The 22,747-nt window shown below is 37.1% G+C and overlaps 1 protein-coding gene across 1 annotated transcript in view; it reads left to right on the forward strand.

Annotated features, from left to right (window-relative positions):
* LOC149808461 (ribosome quality control complex subunit NEMF-like) overlaps positions 1-19,211 on the forward strand; it is a 94,404-nt gene extending 75,193 nt beyond the window's left edge. The window contains exons 30-33 of the mRNA XM_089977628.1: positions 517-620; positions 5,230-5,273; positions 12,923-13,002; positions 14,940-19,211. Of these exons, the coding sequence (XP_089833754.1) occupies positions 517-620; positions 5,230-5,273; positions 12,923-13,002; positions 14,940-15,017 (306 nt within the window). The 3' untranslated portion in view covers positions 15,018-19,211. The remainder of the gene's footprint in view (positions 1-516; positions 621-5,229; positions 5,274-12,922; positions 13,003-14,939) is intronic.
* The last annotated feature ends 3,536 nt before the right edge of the window (positions 19,212-22,747 follow it).

Raw genomic sequence — 22,747 nt, forward strand, 5'->3', positions numbered from 1 at the left:
TTCCCAAAGTCATAAGATTTTGGTGGATTAATGTCCAGCAAAGTAGGTGAAGATAGTTCCTCATAACAATAGTTAGGTGTTGAAGATAATTCCTCATAGCAACAAACAGGTGTTGAAGATAGTTCCTCATAGCAACAGATAGGTGTTGAAGATAGTTCCTCATAGCAATAGATAGGTGTTGAAGATACTTCCTCATAACATTAGACAGGTGTTGAAAATAACATTAAATTTTTGGCAGAATTGAAATTATCAATAAAATGCCTGTACTTTTAATTTTTTATGTCATTACAGTAACTTTTGAATAAAAAAGAATGAAGAAATCATCAGCTTTCATGGCCTGTTGTTTACATTGCTGTTAGTGATAACATGTCTTATAATTGTTTTGACGTCAGTAAGGTTATTATGATGTAATAACAACCACACACTTGGAAGAAATTCAAAATGGCCAATGTTTGCATCCATTATATTTTGCTAGCATTAAACAATGTATTTATCTCATTTTCATTTAACTTTTAGGATAAAAAGATTTTGGATTCATTGTCTGGTATTCCCCACCCAGATGATGAACTTCTGTATGCTGTTCCAGTCTGTGCTCCATACACTTGTCTGACACATTACAAGTATGTATTTTTATATTATCCATATAAAATCAGTACATATTCTTTATATTTATCATACATAACATAGTTTGGGAAATAGTAGTATAAAAACATAAAAATTACAGCTAAGTTTTAATGTGGGATGTTCACATATGGAGTATTTTCTTGTAAAATTTCTCTGAGATATAATGCAAAGAAGGATGGCATCAGAAATGATGTATATCTATTTTCTGTATTTCTGTATATTGTCTGTATTTTTAATGAATGTGTTTGGAACTTTTACAGTCTCTGAAATCCTAATTTCTTTATCAGAAAGGAAACATTCTGAGTTAACAGAATGATATTCTCAGTAGGGCCCCACTCACTGAAATTGTGAAGCTCTATGGTACAGACTGTGCTGCAGAAAATTGTACCAAATCTGTATTTCATTTGTGATTCATTTGGATTTTGAAACGCATTTATAATTCATTTTATTTGTTCTGTTTGCATTCCATTTCCATTTGCATTCCTTTCCATTTGCATTTCATCTATCATCTCATCACTTTTCATTTACAGTCCTAGCCATGTATTCTGATTTTGTGTTTATTGATTCCATTATTGTTTTCTTTCATTTTCATTTGTTTGGAACAAAATGGAAATATTTGACTGAAATTGGAAGTTTTGTTTTTTTGAGTGTTAAATGAGAGAACTGCTGCTTTCATATCTTCTCTTATTGTATGCTAATTATTTTAGCAAATGCATAAAAAGGAAAGGTAGCATGGAATTTGCTTTTAATAAAAGTAAAATCTATAATGTCAATAAATGTAAAATCCCCCATTTTTGATTCAGCAGATGTTGCTTATTACTTGGTTTAATTCAAATAAAAAAGTACAAATATATACACAGTTGTGATAATGTCATCACATTATGGGTGGTTGCCTTGAGATAAACAATGTCACAACTTGAAACAGATGAAAAATGTCTGTCCATTTAAAGACTCCGATCCCAGATTACAATGCAGAAATGGCTTTTGATCATGGAAATTTAGTGACATCCTGAAAATATTCAAATAAGTTCATGAATGCATTTAATTCATTTGTCATTGTGGTTCTGCATTTTGCATCTGCACTTACATTTTCTTGAAAATGCATTAATCAATTCATCTAACTTTATTCTACATTGCTTTTGTCTTCATTCTGCATTTTTTTGTTTCATTCTGTGTTTGGTTTTGATTGGTAGAATTACCAGTTTGGGGTCTGATATTATGTCTGTCAACAGTTTGCTTCTGCAAGATGACTCTACTTGGAATTATTGGGTCTTAGCCAAATTTGGTATGAAGTTTTATGCTAAATTTGGTATGAAGTTTTATGCTAAATTCTGTATGAAGTTTTAGGCTAAATTTTGTATGAGGTTTTACGCTAAATTTGGTATGAGGTTTTACGCTAAATTTGGTATGAAGTTTTACGCTAAATTTGGTATGAAGTTTTATGCTAAATTTTGTATGAAGTTTTACACTAAATTTGGTATGAAGTTTTACGCTAAATTTGGTATGAAGTTTTATGCTGATTTTGATTTTCAGCCTTCAGTGTCATCATTTGGAGAAGTTATGGCCTCTGATTACGTCACCTCCTAGCTTTAATTTCAGTAACGTTGCATCACCTAGGGTTGTTAGATTCAACCAAATTTGGCATGCAGCTTTACATTAGAAAGATATTATATGAATTTGGGTTACAACCCCAAGTCTTCACAACATTGCACTTTCTGGTGCATATTTTGTCTGCATGAGGTTCTGTCTTTGTGTTCATAATGCCCAAAACAGAGACATTTTTCATCTTATATAATCCAAAATAAAATTTGCAATTAGTATAGCTGGTGCTTACAATCCATGTTGTGAATTAGCTCAAAATAGCCAATTATCTGTGTTTTTTGCTGGATATCTGCATTTGGTAAATATTTAATGCCTAAATCAAATTAATTCATGCCAGTATTCCTGGATTCATCATTAACACATGATCCCATAGGTCGAATGTTGGGTCCTGCTTTTTCTATAAAACTTTAACCCTGTGCAAAATGCAATACTGTGGAATGAAATCTCAATGTTCCCCATGACATCATATACAGGAGTTATATCCCTGAATGTTCCCCATGACACCATGTACAGGAGTTATATCCCTGAATGTTCCCCATGACATAATATCCAGGAGTTATATCCCTGAATGTTCCCCATGACACCATGTACAGGAGTTATATCCCTGAATGTTCCCCATGACACCATGTACAGGAGTTATATCCCTGAATGTTCCCCATGACATCATATGCAGGAGTTATATCCCTGAGTGTTCCCCATGACATCATATACAGGAGTTATATCCCTGAGTGTTCCCCATGACATCATATACAGGAGTTATATCCCTGAATGTTCCCCATGACATCATATACAGGAGTTATATCCCTGAATGTTCCCCATGACATCATATACAGGGGTTATATCCCTGAATGTTCCCTATGACATCATCTACAGGAGTTATATCCCTGAATGTTCCCCATGACACAATGTACAGGAGTTATATCCCTGAATGTTACCCATGACATCATATACAAGAGTTATATCCCTGAATGTTCCCCATGACATCATATACAGGAGTTATATCCCTGAATGTTCCCCATGACATCATATACAGGAGTTACATCCCTGAATGTTCCCCATGATATCATATACAGGAGTTACATCCCTGAATGTTCCTCATGACATCATATACAGGAGTTATATCCCTGAATGTTCCCCATGACATCATATACAGGAGTTATATCCCTGAATGTTCCCCATGACATCATATACAGGAGTTACATCCCTGAATGTTCCCCATGACATCATATACAGGAGTTACATCCCTGAATGTTCCCCATGACATCATTGACAGGAGTTATATCCCTGAATGTTCCTCATGACATCATATACAGGAGTTACATCCCTGAATGTTCCCCATGACATCATATACAGGAGTTACATCCCTGAATGTTCCCCATGACATCATTGACAGGAGTTATATCCCTGAATGTTCCTCATGACATCATATACAGGAGTTATATCCCTGAATGTTCCCCATGACATCATATACAGGAGTTACATCCCTGAATGTTCCCCATGACATCATATACAGGAGTTACATCCCTGAGTGTTCCCCATGATATCATATACAGGAGTTAATCCCTGAATGTTCCTCATGACATCATATACAATAGTTATATCCCTGAATGTTCCCCATGATATCATAAACAGGAGTTACATCCCTGATTGCCCATGCTCTTGACTTTGGTTTCTATGGCCTAACTTTTTTGTTGGATTTCAGTTGTATATGTCAAGGTGTATTCAGTTGATGAGACTGAATTAGTTTGAATTCCAGCATTCTATAACATTTAGAGGAATTATGGCCCCTTATTTCCATTGGATATCTGGAGCATTACCTTGCCTTCTTCTGTTGGATTTCAACACAATTTAGTATATATCGATAAGACCATAAACGGGTTTGATTTATAGCATTCCGCAACATCATTTACAGAATTCATGGCCCCATATTTTCTGTTCTCCAGACTGTTTTCAGCAAAGTCAGGATAATGCTTTTTATTGTTGACATTTTCACTAAGTTTGATAATACATGTACCATTTAGAAGTGTTATGGCCCAGGATTTCCAGTCTACCTAACATAAACTTATGCAGCATATCTTCACTAAAAAGTGCAGGCAGTCAACCAGATTTATCATACTATTTTAAACAAGTTGGATTTTTAGCATTCCTTGTCATTGTTTGAGGAATAATGGCACCTGAATGCATGTTCTCCTAACTTTGGTTTTCCGTCTCATGTCTCTATGAATTCCTTCTTAACATCCATGACAGTTTACAGAGTTCATTCATGTTCTCATCATCTGTGACAGTTTACCAAGTTCAGTCGAGTTCTCATCATCCATGATAGTTTACCAAGTTGTCATGTTCTCATCCTCCATGACAGTTTACCAAGTTCAAACATGTTCTCGTCCTCTGTGACAGTTTACCAAGTTCAGTCATGTTCTCATCATCTGTGACAGTTTACCAAGTTAGTCATGTTCTCATCATTAGTGACAGTTTACCAAGTTCAGTCATGTTCTCATCATCTGTGACAGTTTACCAAGTTAGTCATGTTCTTATCATTAGTGACAGTTTACCAAGTTCAGTCATGGTCTCATCATCCTTGACAGTTTTCCTGTTCTCATCATCCATGACATTTTGCAGAATTCAATCATGTTCTTATCATCAGTGACAATTGACATGAGGCCAGTCATTTTCTCATCATCCTTGACTGTATAGAGTCCTGTCATGTTCTCTTTAGTTCAGTCCTGTTCTCATCATCTGTGACAGTTTACCAAGTTCAGTAATGTTCTCATCATCCATGACAGTTTACCAAGTTAAGTCGTGTTTTCAATATTTGTGACATTTACAGAGTTAGTCATGTATCGGAAATATCCAGTTTATGTTGCAAATAATGACATAACACTGCTGCTTCATTAGACTATCTATATAATTGTGTTTGTGTCTGTGTGTCTGTTTGGGTGGGAAATCATGAGCAGATATATTTTTTAATGTAGAAATGTTTAATTCAAATTCTATATATTTCAGGTACAAGGCTAAACTACTACCTGGTTCAACGAAAAAGGGCAAAGGTCAGTAAAATAATTATATCTATAGATATGTTCAACTTTCAAAAGAATCAAGTTGAAAACTTTAAATGCAGTAAAAATATGCTATGTATTTATCTCTATATTTTCATAACTACATTTCATGATTTTGCAAATTAGGTAACTAATCATCTTAAGGCATTAAGGTTTAAGCAAGATGTATTTTAAACTTTTTAAAATGGTGTCGTCAGTGAAGTCACATTCCAAATTGTGGGTAAAATCATCATATTTGAAGCTAATAATTAACTGTCAAGTTCAAATTGTAAACCTATCACCCTCAGGTGACCTTAAGAACTGTAATCAGCCTCAGTTGATGGTATGGATTCAGTAAATGTGACACAGGAACAATATAGAAAAAATTAGCAGTAAAATTACTGACAGTCAGACTGCTGTAAACACAGAGACGGAAAAGTTTTATTTATACAAACTACTACTATCATAAAAGAAATGAAGATAAAGGTCCTTCATCAGTGAATTTAGGAACAGGCATTATATAGTGACAACATGGAGAGAGATGGTTTATATAATTCTTAGTAGTGAATTTCTTTGGCAGGCTTGAGGTTGTAGCAGATGATAACTGTTGACAGTTTTATCAGGCAGATTTAGTCATACTATTACAACTACTTATTTAGGGGCCCCGAGTGGTCGAGTGGTCTAAAGCGCTCTTCGTTACGGATCACTGCCATCTCACCTCTGTCTGCGGCGGTTCGAGTCAAAGATTCAGCCAATGTGGGTATGTGAGAAAGCTTGCCAGTAGCTTCTCGTGGGTCGGTGGTTCTTTCCGGGGTTTTCCGGGTTCTTCCTCCACCATTAATACTGGCCGCCATGTATAGCCTATCGTGCTGAAAAATGGCGTTAAACCCCACAACAACAACAACAACTACTTAATACTTTTTTTTAAAATTTCTTTTCAAATAGGTTACTGATCATAATACATTTTGAGTATGGCAATTGCCTTGCAAATCCAGTCCTATAAAGCCTGTATTTAGCCACAAAAGTGCAAAAAGTTGTTTGCCACCTTCATTGGGAGTCAGATGAGAGTTGTCTCCCCATGAATAGAAGGATTGGTACTAGATCCTGTCCATACATTAGTTACTGCTTCTGCTTGTGCTAGGGAGCACACTCTTTTGGAGACCTCACAAAGCAGTTTTCAGTTGGTGCCTTTTTGGACAATTAGTGTGATTCTGAGTTGTTGTCTGACATAACAGAAATATACTGCATCTGTATTTCTGTCTTTCTCAGTTCTGTCCGAGAAAAATAATTCACACTTAATTTGGCAAAATTCATCTTATGATGTACAAGTTGGCACTAATTTAAGAATTTGGAAGGTCTTTGAAAAGTACATAAAAACATCTTTGTGTGGCTGTCTGTTCCAAGTTTCATCATCTGTCTATTGACCAAGAAAGACAAGTTGACATTCAGACAGGTTCTGCAGTCAGGTCAAGTTGTATTACATTGTTTAGAGAGGAAGCTTCAAGACCTGAGCATTATCAGATCTTTCTTTCTGCAGTAATGACTCCAGTGTAATTATAATAGTTTATGCCAAGACAAACAAACCTGTTTTTGATGCTGAATTCCCAATTCTCATCAGTGATGTGGCAGGTCTGGGAATGTCAAGACCAATGTCAGTTTGTATATATTAGAAGTTCTTTATTGACACACAATAACTGTTTACAGTTTTATTGCAATAGACTTATTGTTCAACTTGGTATACATGGTTATATTTCAGCAATATGAACACAGCCACACCCTCTGATAGCCTTGCTTGTCTTGCTTGGGTATCAGTCTCATGGATGGCAAGTGTGATGAACAGACTAGCGCAATGAATGCTTGCTAGTGCCGTAACTGTGTCAGTTAATCTGCAGCTTTTGAAAAGAGAATCACTTCTGCATTCATTAAAAAACAGCATAAATGCCTTACTTGTATTGCAGCCATTGTTGTCAAATCAGCGTTTTTGTAGTTCTATGGAGGAGGATCAGAAAAAGTTTGCTGAAAAGACAAACCTCACAAAGGCCCAAATCTTAGAACTCTACCCTTGTTTCAGAATAGAGACTAGGAAACAAGAAGGACCCCACTAGGTCATGCCAGATGATGAAACAGTCTATCAGGTCCTTCCCTTGATCAAAACCAGTTTCTAGAGGCCAATGACAACAAGAAGCAGGCAGATTGGGATCACTTTTGATCCAGTTTCTTTCCACACCATTCTCCTCCCCACATAATGATACAATGCTCAACCTTTTTCACATATCCTAGTGGTGGGGAATCTCTGACACTTAACCACATAATGGGAAAGATGTTCCTTTAATCCAGCAAGTTAACTTAATGGACCTCCATGTAAGTTTCTCCAAACAATCTTCTCATTATGGAGCTACTCCAGATCATGCTCAGCACCCTTCCACATTGTCCAAGTATCTCATTCTTGTAGATGCAGACCCATTCAGAGCAATTGCTTTGCATCAAGAAGCAGTAAATCTTCTTTACAATCATCTCTGAGGACCTCAAGATCACATTCAGTACCCCTTGCACCTTGGTCAGGGCTCCTTTTGTTACAGATACCCTCAAAGACCCATTCAGAGCCAGTGTTCTGCAGCAAGAAGTAGACTCTTCTCTCACAAGAGTGACTGTAGAAAGTGCTTGAAGCATAAACTCACATGTATGTTACTGAATACTGTTCTTGGTGCCAAAGATGGGATAATCTGCAGTCATTTTAGATCTTCAGAATGCATAACTCCATATCAAAACACAAATCTTACAGGAAGATCCTGGGGTTCACTTTCAGGGATACAATATACCGGTCCAGGGCATTTCTTTTTTAGTCTGAATATTAATCTCTGGGTCTTTATGAGAATTATGGGCAGAGTCATGTTGCACTTCAAAACCATCTCCACATTCATTATTTAGGTGTGTTATATTCTAAATCAAGACATGAAATCCCATGTTTTGCTTTAGCTCCACTTTGGATTCCTCATCAAAAAGTACAAATTCAAAATCATTCCATCTCATCATTATAACAACTTTGGTATGGATCTCAAAATGTATGTGAACAAGGTCAGTTTCTCTATGGAACTTGGTTTGAAGATCATCTTAATAGTGTCTTTTATCCTTACAAAGAATCACATATTACTCATGGAATTCCTTCCAGAACTTTTTGTCTGTTTCTCCTTTGAATAAGTTCCTCATTCACATTACGTTAAGGTCATTAGCCTGCTACCTCACGAATCTAGCCCTACTAGAAGATGAAAATCATCTTTTCTATTTCAGTAGACAAAGGGCATTAACTATTAAGTTGCCCATTACCTCCCCTTGGCACCACCAGGTGTCACCAGTTTTTTGATTTGCTGCTGTCTGGATAACATTGTCCAGTTTATCCTCCAACAATCCAAGCCATTTTTGTATTCTAATTGACTCATCCAAATTTGAGTGATTTTGTCACTTTTAAGGACTTTGCCATTCTAAGACTACATCACACTATGCTATCCTTGACCTCTACAAGGTCGTTATGAGCTAGTGCAACTTTGACTTTTTTCACTTGCTCCATTTTTAATGGAGTTGGTTTTAACAAGTTTTTAACATGCTGCATTGCTAATTTATGCTTTGTTTTCCCCTCCTTGTGTAGTTTCAGTAGAATAGTAAGCTAAATACTTGAAATGCTTCAGTTCAAAGCATAGTCTGATTTGCTAATCTAACCTTTTAGCTAGTTAGTCACATACTGATATGCTAATCTACTCTTTTAGCTAGTTAGTCACATACTGATTTGCTAATCTACTCTTTTAGCTAGTTAGTCACATACTGATTTGCTAATCAAACCTTTTAGCTAGTTAGTCACTTACTGATTTGCTAATCTACTCTTTTAGCTAGTCACATACTGATTTGCTAATCTACTCTTTTAGCTAGTTAGTCACATACTGATTTGCTAATCTATGCTTTGTTTTCTTGTTTCATTTCATGAGAAATGTTTACTAAATGCATGAAATGCGCGTTCAAAGCAATAGTCCATTCAGCATTGAAGGGAAGGAAAAACAGAATAAATCAAGGAAGACAATATGTGGTTTGTTGTTGGTGAATAATCGGGGAATATTCCCCAATTTTAGGCAGCGCAGTTGGCATAAGTTCCCCCGCATGTCTGAGCATGGCCTTCAGGCCTGTAAGTCAGGGCCCATGGGGGTCATATCGAGTCAGTTGGATCAACCCCCTTGTACCACTGCACTGTTACTGGCTGTCCAGCCATCACGGACCATCCAGCATGGGAGTCCTTTTAGAAGACAGCTCAGCAGTCTCCCAATCATTGGGTCAGTGTTCCCCAATTTTAGGCAGCCCAGTGGGTGTAAGTCCTCCTGCATGTTTAAGCTTGGTCTTGGGGCCAGTATGTATGGACACATGGGGTTTGAACTGGATCCCTTTGATCTAATGCATAATAAAACTGCAGTGTTGCTGTCCGTCCATCACTGGCCATCCAGATGTTCCAACATTGGGACCTTTTCGCTAAATCAGTCCAGCCCACTATGATTTATGGGGATCTTAGTGACAGTTCCGTCAGTCTAACCATACCTTCATTGACATGCCCTTTGTTTGACGGAGATTTCAGTTATAAGTCAGTCTGTCCAGCCAGGTCCTTGGAAATGTCAGTGCTGGTGATATCCAAACTGTCTCCTATATCGCCAGCTTCCAGGCCGACCATTCACCAGGCAGACCAGCCAGAAATGCCAAACTTCATATGTTCACTGTTTGTCAACAAAAGAGAGCTAGTCACATTTTCATAGGTATGGCTTCTCCAGAGCAGCAAGTAGACCCAGTTGGGCATAGACACAGTGAATGTGACGGAACTCCTTCAAATCCACCATCCTTCACATCTTACTCAGATCAGACCAAGGAATGGACTGAAGTTAAGCTTTTAAGCTGACATTGCAGGCATTTATAGGGTGTTGGCTACTTCAGAATGCTCTCCACCCCCTACCACTACTTTAAAGAATCCCGAAGAGGAGGAATAGATGGACTTATGGTGACAGATGCCTTCAGTACTGATCTCCATTCACTTGAAAAGAATATAGTAGCTGTTCATGTGTCTGTTTTATAAGGTGGACAAAAGTGCTCCATGCCCATCAGAGCTTGTTTGAGCCGTCGATGCACCTTCATTGTTTGATTTGGCCTCATTCGGACCTTTCAGACTCAACTGAGATGAGACACCCAGCATTAGCCAAACTTGGGAGGCGATGGCCAGGATTGCTAGGTTCATTGACCAGGGCTGCTCACTATACTGTGGCCAATACTTTAACGAGTTTCTACCAATTTAATCCGTATACGACATGTCACATTTCTGTGATCCATGTCTCTCAAACCTTGTCACACCCTCCCTTTCCAGAAAACCCTGTTTAGGTCACCATTGCTTTGGATTAAGAATTGAGGAAGTTCGGAGGCAGGCATGTCAGGAACTGCCCCTCCGTTTTGCCGCTCAAACCACAAGGGGTGTTTGGAACTACTCAGCCCCCACCAGTGTAAGGGGATGTTAAGCCTCCTCAGAAGAGGGGATTTCTCAGTCACATGTGCACCAATATCGATCTTTTGGAAGCATTCATACAGAAGCAGCAAAAAACTGAATTTTGAGATTACCGGATGTCCCTATTCCCTCAGAACGGGGGGTGGAGTGGGGATCCTGGTCATTTGGATGGTTGCATGTTTTGTTCATCAACAGTCCCTACCTCTCCTCCTCTTCATTCTTCATGGATACACCATCAAATTGGGAGAAGGATGCCTTTCTACAACAGGAGATATGGTCACTCATTGGATGTATGCCACCAATCTCAATCTGACTGACACATATTTTCACACAATGTGTCATGAATGTTTTTTCTATTGTTGCTTACCACGACACGGTTTATCAGTTCAAAGTTCTCCCTTTGACCTCAATATCAGATTATGGATTATGTCATCACCCTGTTCCAATCAACAGCAGCCTACCTGGATGAAATCCTACAGAAACATATGGTAAGTTCTATTCTACCCCAAGGCAGGAATGATCTCCTCTCTCTTAAGATTATCCAGGCTTTCCAGTAAGCTGGGATTGTCAGATCTCTGTCCATCCCAGAATTTTGTCCATCTGGACATAGCATTTTTAACCTACCAGAATCTGGTACAACGTCCTCATGTACATGTAATCAGAATTGTCTGCCTCAAGTGGAAGTAGCGGTAGGTACCAATGCCAGTGTGCATTAATGGGGTACCCACCTGTTTCCGACCTTCGCTACCATTGGTGACACATGAGAACCAGGGTGAACATCCTCTGCACATCATCAACCTAGAAATAAAAGCTGTCATCAACGCCTTTCACTTCTAAAAAGATCAATTCTGAGGCAAAAATGGTCCTCATTAGGTCCGACAACTCAGTATTGGTGACCTATCTCCTGAAGCAGGTTGGCTCCAAATCACATGACATGTGTGTTCTTATTTGGCAGTTTCTACATTGGTGTCACAATCTCAATATCAACATACAAATCAGACACATTCCCATCTGACTCAATGCCTAGGCTGACACTCTATCCAGAAGAAGTCAAGTCCTTCGCACAGAATGGTCATTATTTGGATTTAGGGGGTCAAATGATCTACCTCTTTCTGTCAAGGTGGAATCACAAGCTACCCTTCTTTGTCTCTCCAGTTCAAGACCCTAAAGCATGGGCTGTGGATGCACTGTCAGTCATTTGGGAGCGGTTGTTGGCATTTGCCTCTCCTCCAACTCTGCTGATACTGAAATAATCCAGAAGCATCCTCGTCAGTTACTCACTTAGCTAAAAACAAGCAACACCAGGTGTTGCCATGGGTAGGTAATAGACAAGAGTAATTATCCTTTGTATATTTAAATAGGATAAGATGATTTTGCTTTCCATGGTTATATATACATGACATTTTGCATATCCACTGTAGTGGTAACTGACACATGTTTGGAATTTAGCGCCATTCCCTGTGTCGAAGAATAGACTTCTCTGGTCTGACACCCACATAAGTGGACAGAGAACTTTTAGCACATTTGGTAGCAAAAAACAAGCTTGGGAGGGCTGGATTCACATAGTAGTGGTCATAAACCTGTTATTATAATTTGGTAAGTATCATTGATGAAATATATTTTAACCCAACTGCTCCGGTGGCCTAGTGATTAGAGCATCTGCCTCAAATGCAGGAGGTCATGGGTTTGATCCCTGGCCAAGTCATACCAAAGAGTTATAAAAATGGTACTAACAGCTGCCTCGCTTGGTGTTCAGCATTAAGAGGTTAGTGTTAGGACTGGTTGGCCTGGTATCAGGATAATGTGACTGTGGAGGACATCATGCTGCATGTCTGCGGCATGATGCCCCAGTGCTAGACAGCACAGTAAACTGCCACATTGCATAGTGATATGACTGAAATATTTTTAAAGTTACGTTAAAAATCCAAATTGCGTCACATAACATATTTTAATCCAATAATTGGTTTCTCATTTATTAACTTAAAGTCTTAATTCATCATCATTTATTATTTTCCTAAATTTATGTTGACCAGGTGCTTAGAGCTGACACATTTTGCTATGTGTATGGAGCACTGTTTAGAAGATTTTAATCAGTTATGTTATGTGTATTGGTATTTATTTATTTATTTATTTATTCTAGCTGCCAAAATTGCCTTGAATATGTTTGTTCACGACAAGCAAGCCTCATCCAGAGAGAAAGATCTCCTGAAGATCTTGAAGGTAAAATTTTTATTTGTAATTCCTTTTTTGAATTTTATTTTAGTTAGGTATATTTTCTGCAAAGTTACCAGAAACAAAAGTATTGACAAGATACAGAAAGGCTATAATGTACTCAGTTAGCTTGCTCTTGGTCTGTACATAAATCCTGCCTTGGATGTTTTGCTCTTAGTCTGTACATAAATCCTGCCTTGGATGTGTTGCTCTTAGTCTGTACATAAAGCCTGCCTTGGATGTGTTGCTCTTGATCTGTACAGAAAGCCTGCCTTAGATGAGCTGATTTGGTCTGTTCATAAAGCCTGCCTTAGATGTGTTGCTCTTAGTCTGTACATAAATCCTGCCTTAGATGAGCTGATTTGGTCTGTTCATAAAGCCTGCCTTAGATGTGTTGCTCTTAGTCTGTACATAAATCCTGCCTTAGATGAGCTGATTTGGTCTGTTCATAAAGCCTGCCTTGGATGTGTTGCTCTTGGTCTGTACATAAAGCCTGTCTTGGATGTGTTGCTCTTAGTCTGTACATAAATCCTGCCTTAGATGAGCTGATTTGGTCTGTTCATAAAGCCTGCCTTGGATGTGTTGCTCTTAGTCTGTACATAAATCCTGCCTTGGATGTGTTGCTCTTAGTCAGTACATAAAGCCTGCCTTGGTTGTGTTGTTCATGGTCTGTACATAAAGCCTGCCTTGGATGTGTTGCTCTTGGTCTGTTCATAAAGCCTACCTTGAATGTGTTGCTCTTGGTCTGTACATAAAGCAGTTCTATGTAAGTTTTCTTTTGTAAGATGGAGTCACTAGCACATTGCTAATTGTGTAGAAAGTCACAAGGTGCAGAGAAAACCAAAGACATTACTGTATCTGATAATTCTAATGTGAATTCGAGCATAACATGTTTACTCACTTATAAATCAGATAAAACTGCAGACTTCACAGACCCAGATCTGCCTCAACACACCCAGATCTGCCTCAACACACCCAGCCAACAGATCTGAGTCTGATAGAAATAAACAACATAGACCTGATCTGCCATCACATAATGCACTTTCAGATCTGGGTATATTGCAGTTCGACCCAATTTAGATGCAATATATAATGTACTACTGTATTAGTATTAGTATTACTGTATCAGTGTTGTGACTTGGAGAGTTCAGATAAACTTACGTCATCTACAAGTCATTTCTGGCAAATGTTAAGTAAGAAATACTTTATAAATCTTATCCAAGTGCACACTGCTTAGAACCAGAATTGTCAGCACATAATACACTGGCAGATCTGGGTCTATGCAGTTTGAAGTAATCGGTAAAATGAACATCACACACTATGATCTGCTATATATGCAATAGCAGATCAGTATCCATGCTGTGTGCAGTTGGAATTGCCTTAAAAGTTAGTATAAACAATAAGCTTTCAGTTGTTTTTTGTTGTACCACAGAGAAGTGAGGTTAGTTTTTATTTTTTATTTTTATTTGTATTTTGTCTTGCAAAACTTCTCAAAATAATTGAATGCAATTTATAAGATTTTAAAATAATAATCAATATTCTGGGGATCCTCTGTTTCAGAATACGAATAGGAGACATTTAATTAAATTATAATGTTCTCTACCATCTAAAATTTATTATTTTTTCAGAAACCTTTGAAGGAAGAAGAATTGTTTTGTAATTTGTCAATTAGATTTATGATAGAATTGGACAATATAATGAGGGATTATATATCTTGACTTTTTTTGGTAAATAAATATGCATTAAAACATTATGGTTACATTTCTTGACTAATCTCTTTATAAATGAAGCAGTGTAAACCCTTGAACCTTTCTTTTACTTTGTTCAGCATGACAATGAATACAAAGTTTTTCCATAGAAAAGCATTAGCAGCATTAGATAAAACTGTAAAGGATTTTTTTATTTTACATCAAAAGACTCAACACTTGGTTCTTCTTTCTTCACAGGATGTTGATATATCCAGAAATTTTCCAGGCAAGGTGAAGGTTGCAGCTGCGAATTTGCACAAACAGAAGAGACATTGATATAAAGCACCAGATTCTTCTTGTGTTACTTACCAACAATTTCAAGTTATGCTGAGTCTTTCAAAAGTATTTCTGCCTGATTCTTAGATGGATGTTAGTTTTTTGACAAATGGCTGCTTTTTGTCAGCAGTGTTGTCATCATCAATGTCAAAGTTTTGTGTTAAGACTTTTAGTCACATATCTTCTGCATCCATTGTGTATTCAAATGAAACTGTTTGATAATAGCACTCTGGCCCTAAAGTGCTAGGAGTCCCTGTTTTACCTGCTTAAGCATCATGGAGAAAATATTTCAAGTTTTCTGTTAAAGTCGTTAAAAGTCACATGTATTATTTATCAGTGGCTGCATTCAACTGAAACTTAATGATAATTTTACTGAGTCTAAAGTTTATATGCCAATTTGCTAGGAGTTCCTTTCCTGTTTGCCTTGTCATCTGAAGCAAAAGCTTAGTTTATCATTGTGGATAATATTAAAATTTTGTGTTAAAGGTCTTAAAAGTCTCATATCTTCTACATTTTTTGCTTTTTCAATTGAAATTTTGTTATAGTGTTCCATTATGTCTGAAATTTTATACTCTCTTGCCTATCTCACCTGTTTATGCAGAAATCATGTTTCATCTTGGCGGTGTTCAAGTTGCATGTTAACATTTTTTAAAATCGGAATTTTCAGTATAGTTGCTGTCTTCAGCTGAATGTTTAAAATAATGTTACTATAGGTCTAAAGATGATATGTTGATATGCAAGGACGTCCTTTCTTCCCTCTCTTGCCAACTATAGCTATGGTTAAAAGTTTTTAGTTTTAAGTGAAAATGTCTGATACAGGGAATATAATGACCAGCTTACTGATATATCTGAGACCCTTCCAGGGAACACTTGTTTATAATTTGGACTACTTTTTCACTGGGAGTTACACCAGATTGACCAATACTCAAAATCTCATTTATCTGTTAAAACTGATTTATAAATTTCATGTTGTGTAGACAAAGGCAGAAATCTCTGATTTTGTCCATGATTGATTACATAAAGTTCCTTTTGATTTACATTCATCTGTAGACTAATAGTAATGGAGGCCTCGATGGCCGAGTGGTCTAAAGCACTCGCTTTTACTGATCACTGCCATCAAACTTCTGTCCATGTGAGTTCAAGTCCATGCTCAGCCAATGTTGGTATGTGAGAAGCTTGCCAGTCGCTTCCCATGGGTCAGTGATTCTTGCTGGGTTTTCCCGGATTCTTCCTTTGCTAGTTATACTAGTCACTTTGTACAAGTACATCACGGTCTGGAAAGTGGTATTAAAACAACAAGAACAACTAATAGTTAATTTGAATACAAACTGTAGTTACTGTGTTCATCAGCATGATATCACCCATTAAGAATAACAAGGAGCACGCATCAACAGCAAGTCAAACTATTAAATCACTCTCCTTCATAACATAAACAAGGGAGAGCAGTCTTTCTTCTTATGTGCTAACCACAAATCCTGGACAGATATACAAGCTGGTTGTACTGCTGTATGCTGTCATATACAAGAGTATGAACTTGACATTGCATGGTATTCAGGATATTTTTAACTTTAATGTGCATATTATCCATTACTATAGAGTTGTCAATTTGATTTCCATCTTAACACAATATCACTACTGTTGAGTTGGTCAATTTGATTTTCATCTTAACACAATATCAGTGATGAAGGATTTTCAGTAATTTAACATTTTTTCTTCCAGTCTCAGATTTCATTCACTGGTGATTTTCAAAAATAAACTGGTGACTTTGAAAATGAACTTGCATTAGCATATGGGTGGGTCTGTATAAAACTAGCATGATATTTTTCAATTATTTTAATAACAATTTCCATGAAATTGTTAAATGTGTTCATTAAAGTCAGTCCTTTTTGTGTAAACTTAAAACAGGCATTTTACCTGTAGAAAATCTAATTTTCATTTCATGCATCAGTTTTAGAAATGTGCATTGTTCTAATAACTGTTGATACCTATTAACTGCAGGAAGTACTTTTCATTTGACTGTTTATTGGTTTTATATTTTTGCAACTTACTGACTAAAGAATATTGTAAAAATTAAAGTTGTCTTGAGCAACCTCTGCTGTTTGTGACCACCTGTCATTTGTGACAACAATTTTCATGCACAGATCAATTATATAAAATGCACTGTCATGAGTGACCACCTGCAGAATGTGACCAGCAACCATAATTCTTAGGTGAAAACAGTGATTTGACACTGCTGTTAATGACTGCGTCACAGAAACAAAGTTAAATAGCACTGACTTTTATTTAATCCTTTGTAATCATAACCACTTGGGAAGGTCTGGAAGCTAAGTGCAGATTGTTCTAAACAACAGTGCTATGAACAACAACATCACAAGAAGAGAGATAAACACTCTTACCTTTTTATTTAATCCTTTGTAAACATGTCTACTTATGAGGATTTGTTCTATTTTGACAAAATAATCTGTCTACCAGATTTAAAATATCTGCAGGTCATGCAGGAAGCATTATATCCTGTAGTCCTTACCAGACTAAAGTACATTTTACTATCGCATAGTCTGTACCAGACTGAAGTACATTTTACTATCCCGTAGTCTGTACAAGACTAAAGTACATTTTACTATCCCGTAGTCTGTACCAGACTAAAGTACATTTTACTATCCCGTAGTCTGTACCAGACTGAAGTACATTTTACTATCCCGTAGTCTGTACCAGACTAAAATACATTTTACTATCCCATAGTCTGTACCAGACTAAAGTACATTTTACTATCCCATAGTCTGTACCAGACTAAAGTACATTTTACTATCCCGTAGTCTGTACCAGACTGAAGTACATTTTACTATCCCGTAGTCTGTACCAGACTGAAGTACATTTTACTATCTCGTAGTCTGTACCAGACTAAAGTACATTTTACTATCCCATAGTCTGTACCAGACTGAAGTACATTTTACTATCCCGTAGTCTGTACCAGACTAAAGTACATTTTACCATCCCGTAGTCCGTACCAGACTAAAGTACATTTTACTAACCACCAATTTAGTGCTGAATCATGTAAATCCCTATTACGATTTACCATTATTAATCAGAGTGAACAGTCAAGGATATAGATTGTCAGTTCAGTGGTTTGTATTGTTTCTTTATCTTTGGGAGAACCCACACAACCCCAATTATGTCATAATTAGAAACCTTAAATGGTATCACTATACGGGTGATTAAGTTGTTTTTCATTGGAATCAATCTATAATGTCGGCGATGAAAGAGGTCTTTGTCTTAATAAGTGATTATAATTTTCCAAATTTGCTTGTCATTTAAAAAGGTTCATCTTTTTTTTTTGTTTTTTTTTTTGAATATACACTTATTAAAACCCACACACCATGCCATCTTATTAAAACCCACACACCAAGCCATCTTATTAAAACCCACACACCAAGCCATCTTATTAAAACCCACACACCAAGCCATCTTATTAAAACCCACACACCAAGCCATCATCTGTTCATCATAGTGCAGCTGGTTTCAGCCTATGTTTGTCAACTTAATCGTTATTTCGTTGGTGAATTGAACATTTGACTTTTCGTCTCTCCATAAATTTATTTTGTTGAGTAAGTGTTATCATAGCTGTTTAATTCTTATGCTTCATTTAAAGTAATTATGAAATTTATTGACCTGTGAAGTTAACTTAATGAAGGATAAATAAAATATTACTGTAGTTAATTTTGCAGTTTAATTATAACTGTGAATGTTTTATGATAGATATAAATCCATTGTTATTTTAAATTATTTTGAGACAAAATGAATGCAATATTTGAAAAAGATGCACGAATAAGACATAAAAATCATCTTGAGTAATTGTGGGTATTTTTCCTTCTTCAGCCTTGTCAAATTCTGACCGTGACGACTAATCATCTTGAATAAGCCTCTTATGCAAGACCATCTTGAGAAACTGCTTTTTGTTGGTAGAAGGGGTGGTCTCTCAAGACAGGTTGTATTGTATTAAATTGAGTCTGTAGACTACTCATACAAATTGTAAATTAATTCACGGTAATTACAGTATCTACTTCTCTGTTGGAATGTCCTAAATATTGTTGTTCTGATCTGTGACTTGTTCTAGTCTGAATCATCTGAAACACTATATAATATTCTTGAATAATTTGGGACAAGCTGCTAAATAAACATTTAATCCACCAACTGAAACTGTTTTACTGTTTTGTTGAAATATTTTCTTGTTTCCTGATATATTTGAGTTGAACCATCAATATGAAACTCTTGGAAAGATCAGTACAAAGTGTCAAATATTTCTTTCCTTTTCAAATGCTGATCACTTTCCCTTTTCATATGTTTGTGTGTGTGTGTGTGTGTGTGTGTGTGTGTGTGTGTATATATATATATATATATATATATATATATATATATATATAAAGACAATGTGACATTGTTATAGAAAACCTGTGTCAAAAAAAGAATTGATAACAATAACATTGTTGCATCATATACTTAGACCATAGTATCTCCATTAATATTCATGAAATTTGTATGAAATAATCTGCATTAGTAGTGAATGGGGATACCGTAGGGACTATAGGGCATACCATTAAAAACACCCTTGGGTCAATATAGGGACAATGTAAATTTAACATGGGAAAAATGGCTGGGTCAATATAGGGACAAGGGGAATTGAACATGGGGAAAAATGGCTGGGTCAATATAGCGACAAGGGGAATTGAACATGGGGAAAAATGGCTGGGTCAATATGGGGACAAGGGAAATTGAACATGGGAATAGAGTGTGGGTCTGTCTAGGGACAAGGGGAATTGAACATGGGAAAAATAATCTTGGACAAGTTGAGCCTCAAGGGAAATGGAACAGGGTCGGGACCTTATTTTAATATGATCCCGACCTGATGGGTCTCTATTTTTTTGTTTTTTTAAAAAAATAAAAAAATAAAAAAATGGGGCTAGGCAATTGAAAGTCTATCTCTTTTCGAGAGATTGGAGTGGCCCTGAAAAGGGCCTTTGGGTTTCTTCTTCTTCTTCTTCTAACTCCTTAACTTCTTTATCCATCCCCTTATTTTTTCCATCATTCCTTTCTTCTTTTCTGTTTCCAGTATCCAGTCCGGGTGACCCAAGGCTCGGAACTTCTGTTGGATTTTCATCCAGTTAGCGTTTAGTTTCTCTAGTTCTTTCTTTTTCTTTCTATTTTCTTCTTCTTCTTTTCTATCTTTTGCCCACCTGTCCTTTATTTTCTCCACTTCTTCATCTATCACCTTTCTCATCTTTTCTTCCCCTTTTTTCAATTGTTCAACACTCCTTTTGACAAAGGGCCACTCTGACCTTTTTCTATCTCTTCCAAGAACCTTCTTACTTCTTTTACCTTCTCCATTGCCTCTTTTAATGTCCCCACTCTGACATAAGGGGGATTTATTAGCCCTCTCAATCTCTTCACTTCTTCAATTAATCCCTCTGTCATCTCCCTGGCTAATTTTAGTTCGTTCACGTAGTGCACACTTGTTCTTAACCTCCAATCTCTTTCAATTCTTTCAACTCCATATTCACCATCCACCATCTAAAAATAAACATGCCTTAAATCATTAAACAGTTGGGACACTTCCATCTTCTTTTTTATTCCTTAGAATGGTGCGAACGAACAACTTTGTGGGTTCTTATAGTTAAAGTGCGGACGTGAAGGAAAACATCTCCCTACTTTTCTCATTTCATATAATATACTATCCACATAAGTGAAGCAGCAATAAACAAACCCCAAATCTACTATCCACACACGCAAAGCATTAAAATTAAACCCAAATCTACTATTCACACAAACGTACATGAGCGCTTACAAATAAACACACACACACACACACACATAAGAAAAAAGAGTCGGTGTTTATATTCACACTACATACACATATTGGCAAATCTATTACTATTTCTTTTCTAGAGTATTGGGTAGCCCTGAAAAGGGCTGTTTGTTTTTTGAACTCCATGACACCTGGTTAATGATGGCACCTTCCAGGCCTGGCACCACACACACATCTTCTTCCCCAGTCTCCTTTCACTCTTTTTGGGGGGAGAGCAAAGGCGGGATAAGTGGCTTCAGAATCCCAATCTTCTGTCTCTGGGATTCTGAAATTTCCTCTCTCCTTTTCTTCCTCTTCTTTGTTTCTTCTCTCCTCCTCTTCTTTGTTTCTTCTCTCCTCCTCTTTCATTCTTCCCTCTTCTACTATGGTCTCTGCAGCCAGCTCATTCACTATACGCCTGGCATATTCCAGGTGTACATGAAGTTCAAGCAGTTTTGCTAGTCTGATGTTCATTCTCTTGATCAATCAACAAAGGTAGCTTGACTGCCGAGAGATTTTCAATTTATAGTGAAAGCGCGGACGTGAAGGAAAACATCCCCTAAGACCAAAGTTATATTACCTAGATCATGACCAAACAATGCGCGGACCTAAAAGAAACACTCACTTTTTTACTGCCCATTACTAATTTAAAAATTTTCATTAATCACTTCAATATACTATTCACATACGCAAAGCAATCAAATCAAACCCCAAATCTACTCTCCATGCACTTCAAACAGCAAAAAAAATATGATCATTATCTACTATCCACACAAACACATACAATCACACCAGAAAAGAGTTAGTGTTTATATTTACACTACTCTACATACACACATTGGCAAATCGATTGTTATTTCTTTTCTAGAGTATTGGGTAGCCCTGAAAAGGGCTATTTGTTTTTGCTTGTGTGAAGTTGAAGCTAGGGCGATCTTTTAGTTTCGAAGAATGCGACGTCCTCTGATGATAGGCTTTCTGATGATAGGTCTGCTTCTTCGGAAAGAGAAGAACTCTTTGGTGTCGATACGACAATCGACAAAGCCTCTGTCAGGTTCAGGTTCCTGCTGCTGCTGCTGTTGTTGCTGTTGCTGCTCTCTCTGCTGTTTCTGAAGTCTGTACTTCTCTGTCCATTCTTGTCGGGGCCCCGAGTGGCCGAGTGGTCTAAAGCGCTCTTCGTTACGGATCACTGCCATCTCACCTCTGTCTGCGGCGGTTCGAGTCTAAGATTCAGCCAATGTGGGTATGTGAGAAAGCTTGCCAGTAGCTTCTCGTGGGTCGGTGGTTCTTTCCTGGGTTTTCCCAGGTTCTTCCTCCACCATTAATACTGGCCGCCATGTATAGCCAATCAAGTGCTGAAAAATGGCGTTAAACCCCACAACAACAACAACAACAACAACTGTCCATTCTTCTTTCTCCCTGTTCACTTCTTCTCTGAAGAGTTCTTCTATCAGGTCTTCAGTGACTTTTAACATTCTCACATTCTCTATCTCTTCTGGCTTCGGTATCAGACTGTGTCTGACCCTATGCAAATTCACGTAGGCTTCGTTTAGCTTAACTAGTTTGGAGCACATCTTCGTAGGAGGATGAGTCGACAATGGATGGTTAGACTGAAGGCTACCCAGGCTTTAAAGTCAAAGCCCGGACGCGAAGGAAAACATCCCTCCACAGTTTTCGAGCCACAACGTTCAATGAGTGTCATGAGAGGGATAGTAAGAAGTCAAAGAGCATGAATCAAGATTTCTATAGTCAAACAAACCACAAAGGCATTTTTTCTTCAAAACACATTTTTTATTCAAAATCACTTAATACTAACAAACGACTATAACATTTTTAATAATAATTCAACAATATAACATCAAACATTTTTTCCAAATTACAAACATTTTATTTCACT

Source organism: Sinohyriopsis cumingii, chromosome 1 (assembly GCF_028554795.1).
Source record: "Sinohyriopsis cumingii isolate HCF-2022 chromosome 1, ASM2855479v2, whole genome shotgun sequence".
Taxonomy (NCBI): domain Eukaryota; kingdom Metazoa; phylum Mollusca; class Bivalvia; order Unionida; family Unionidae; genus Sinohyriopsis; species Sinohyriopsis cumingii.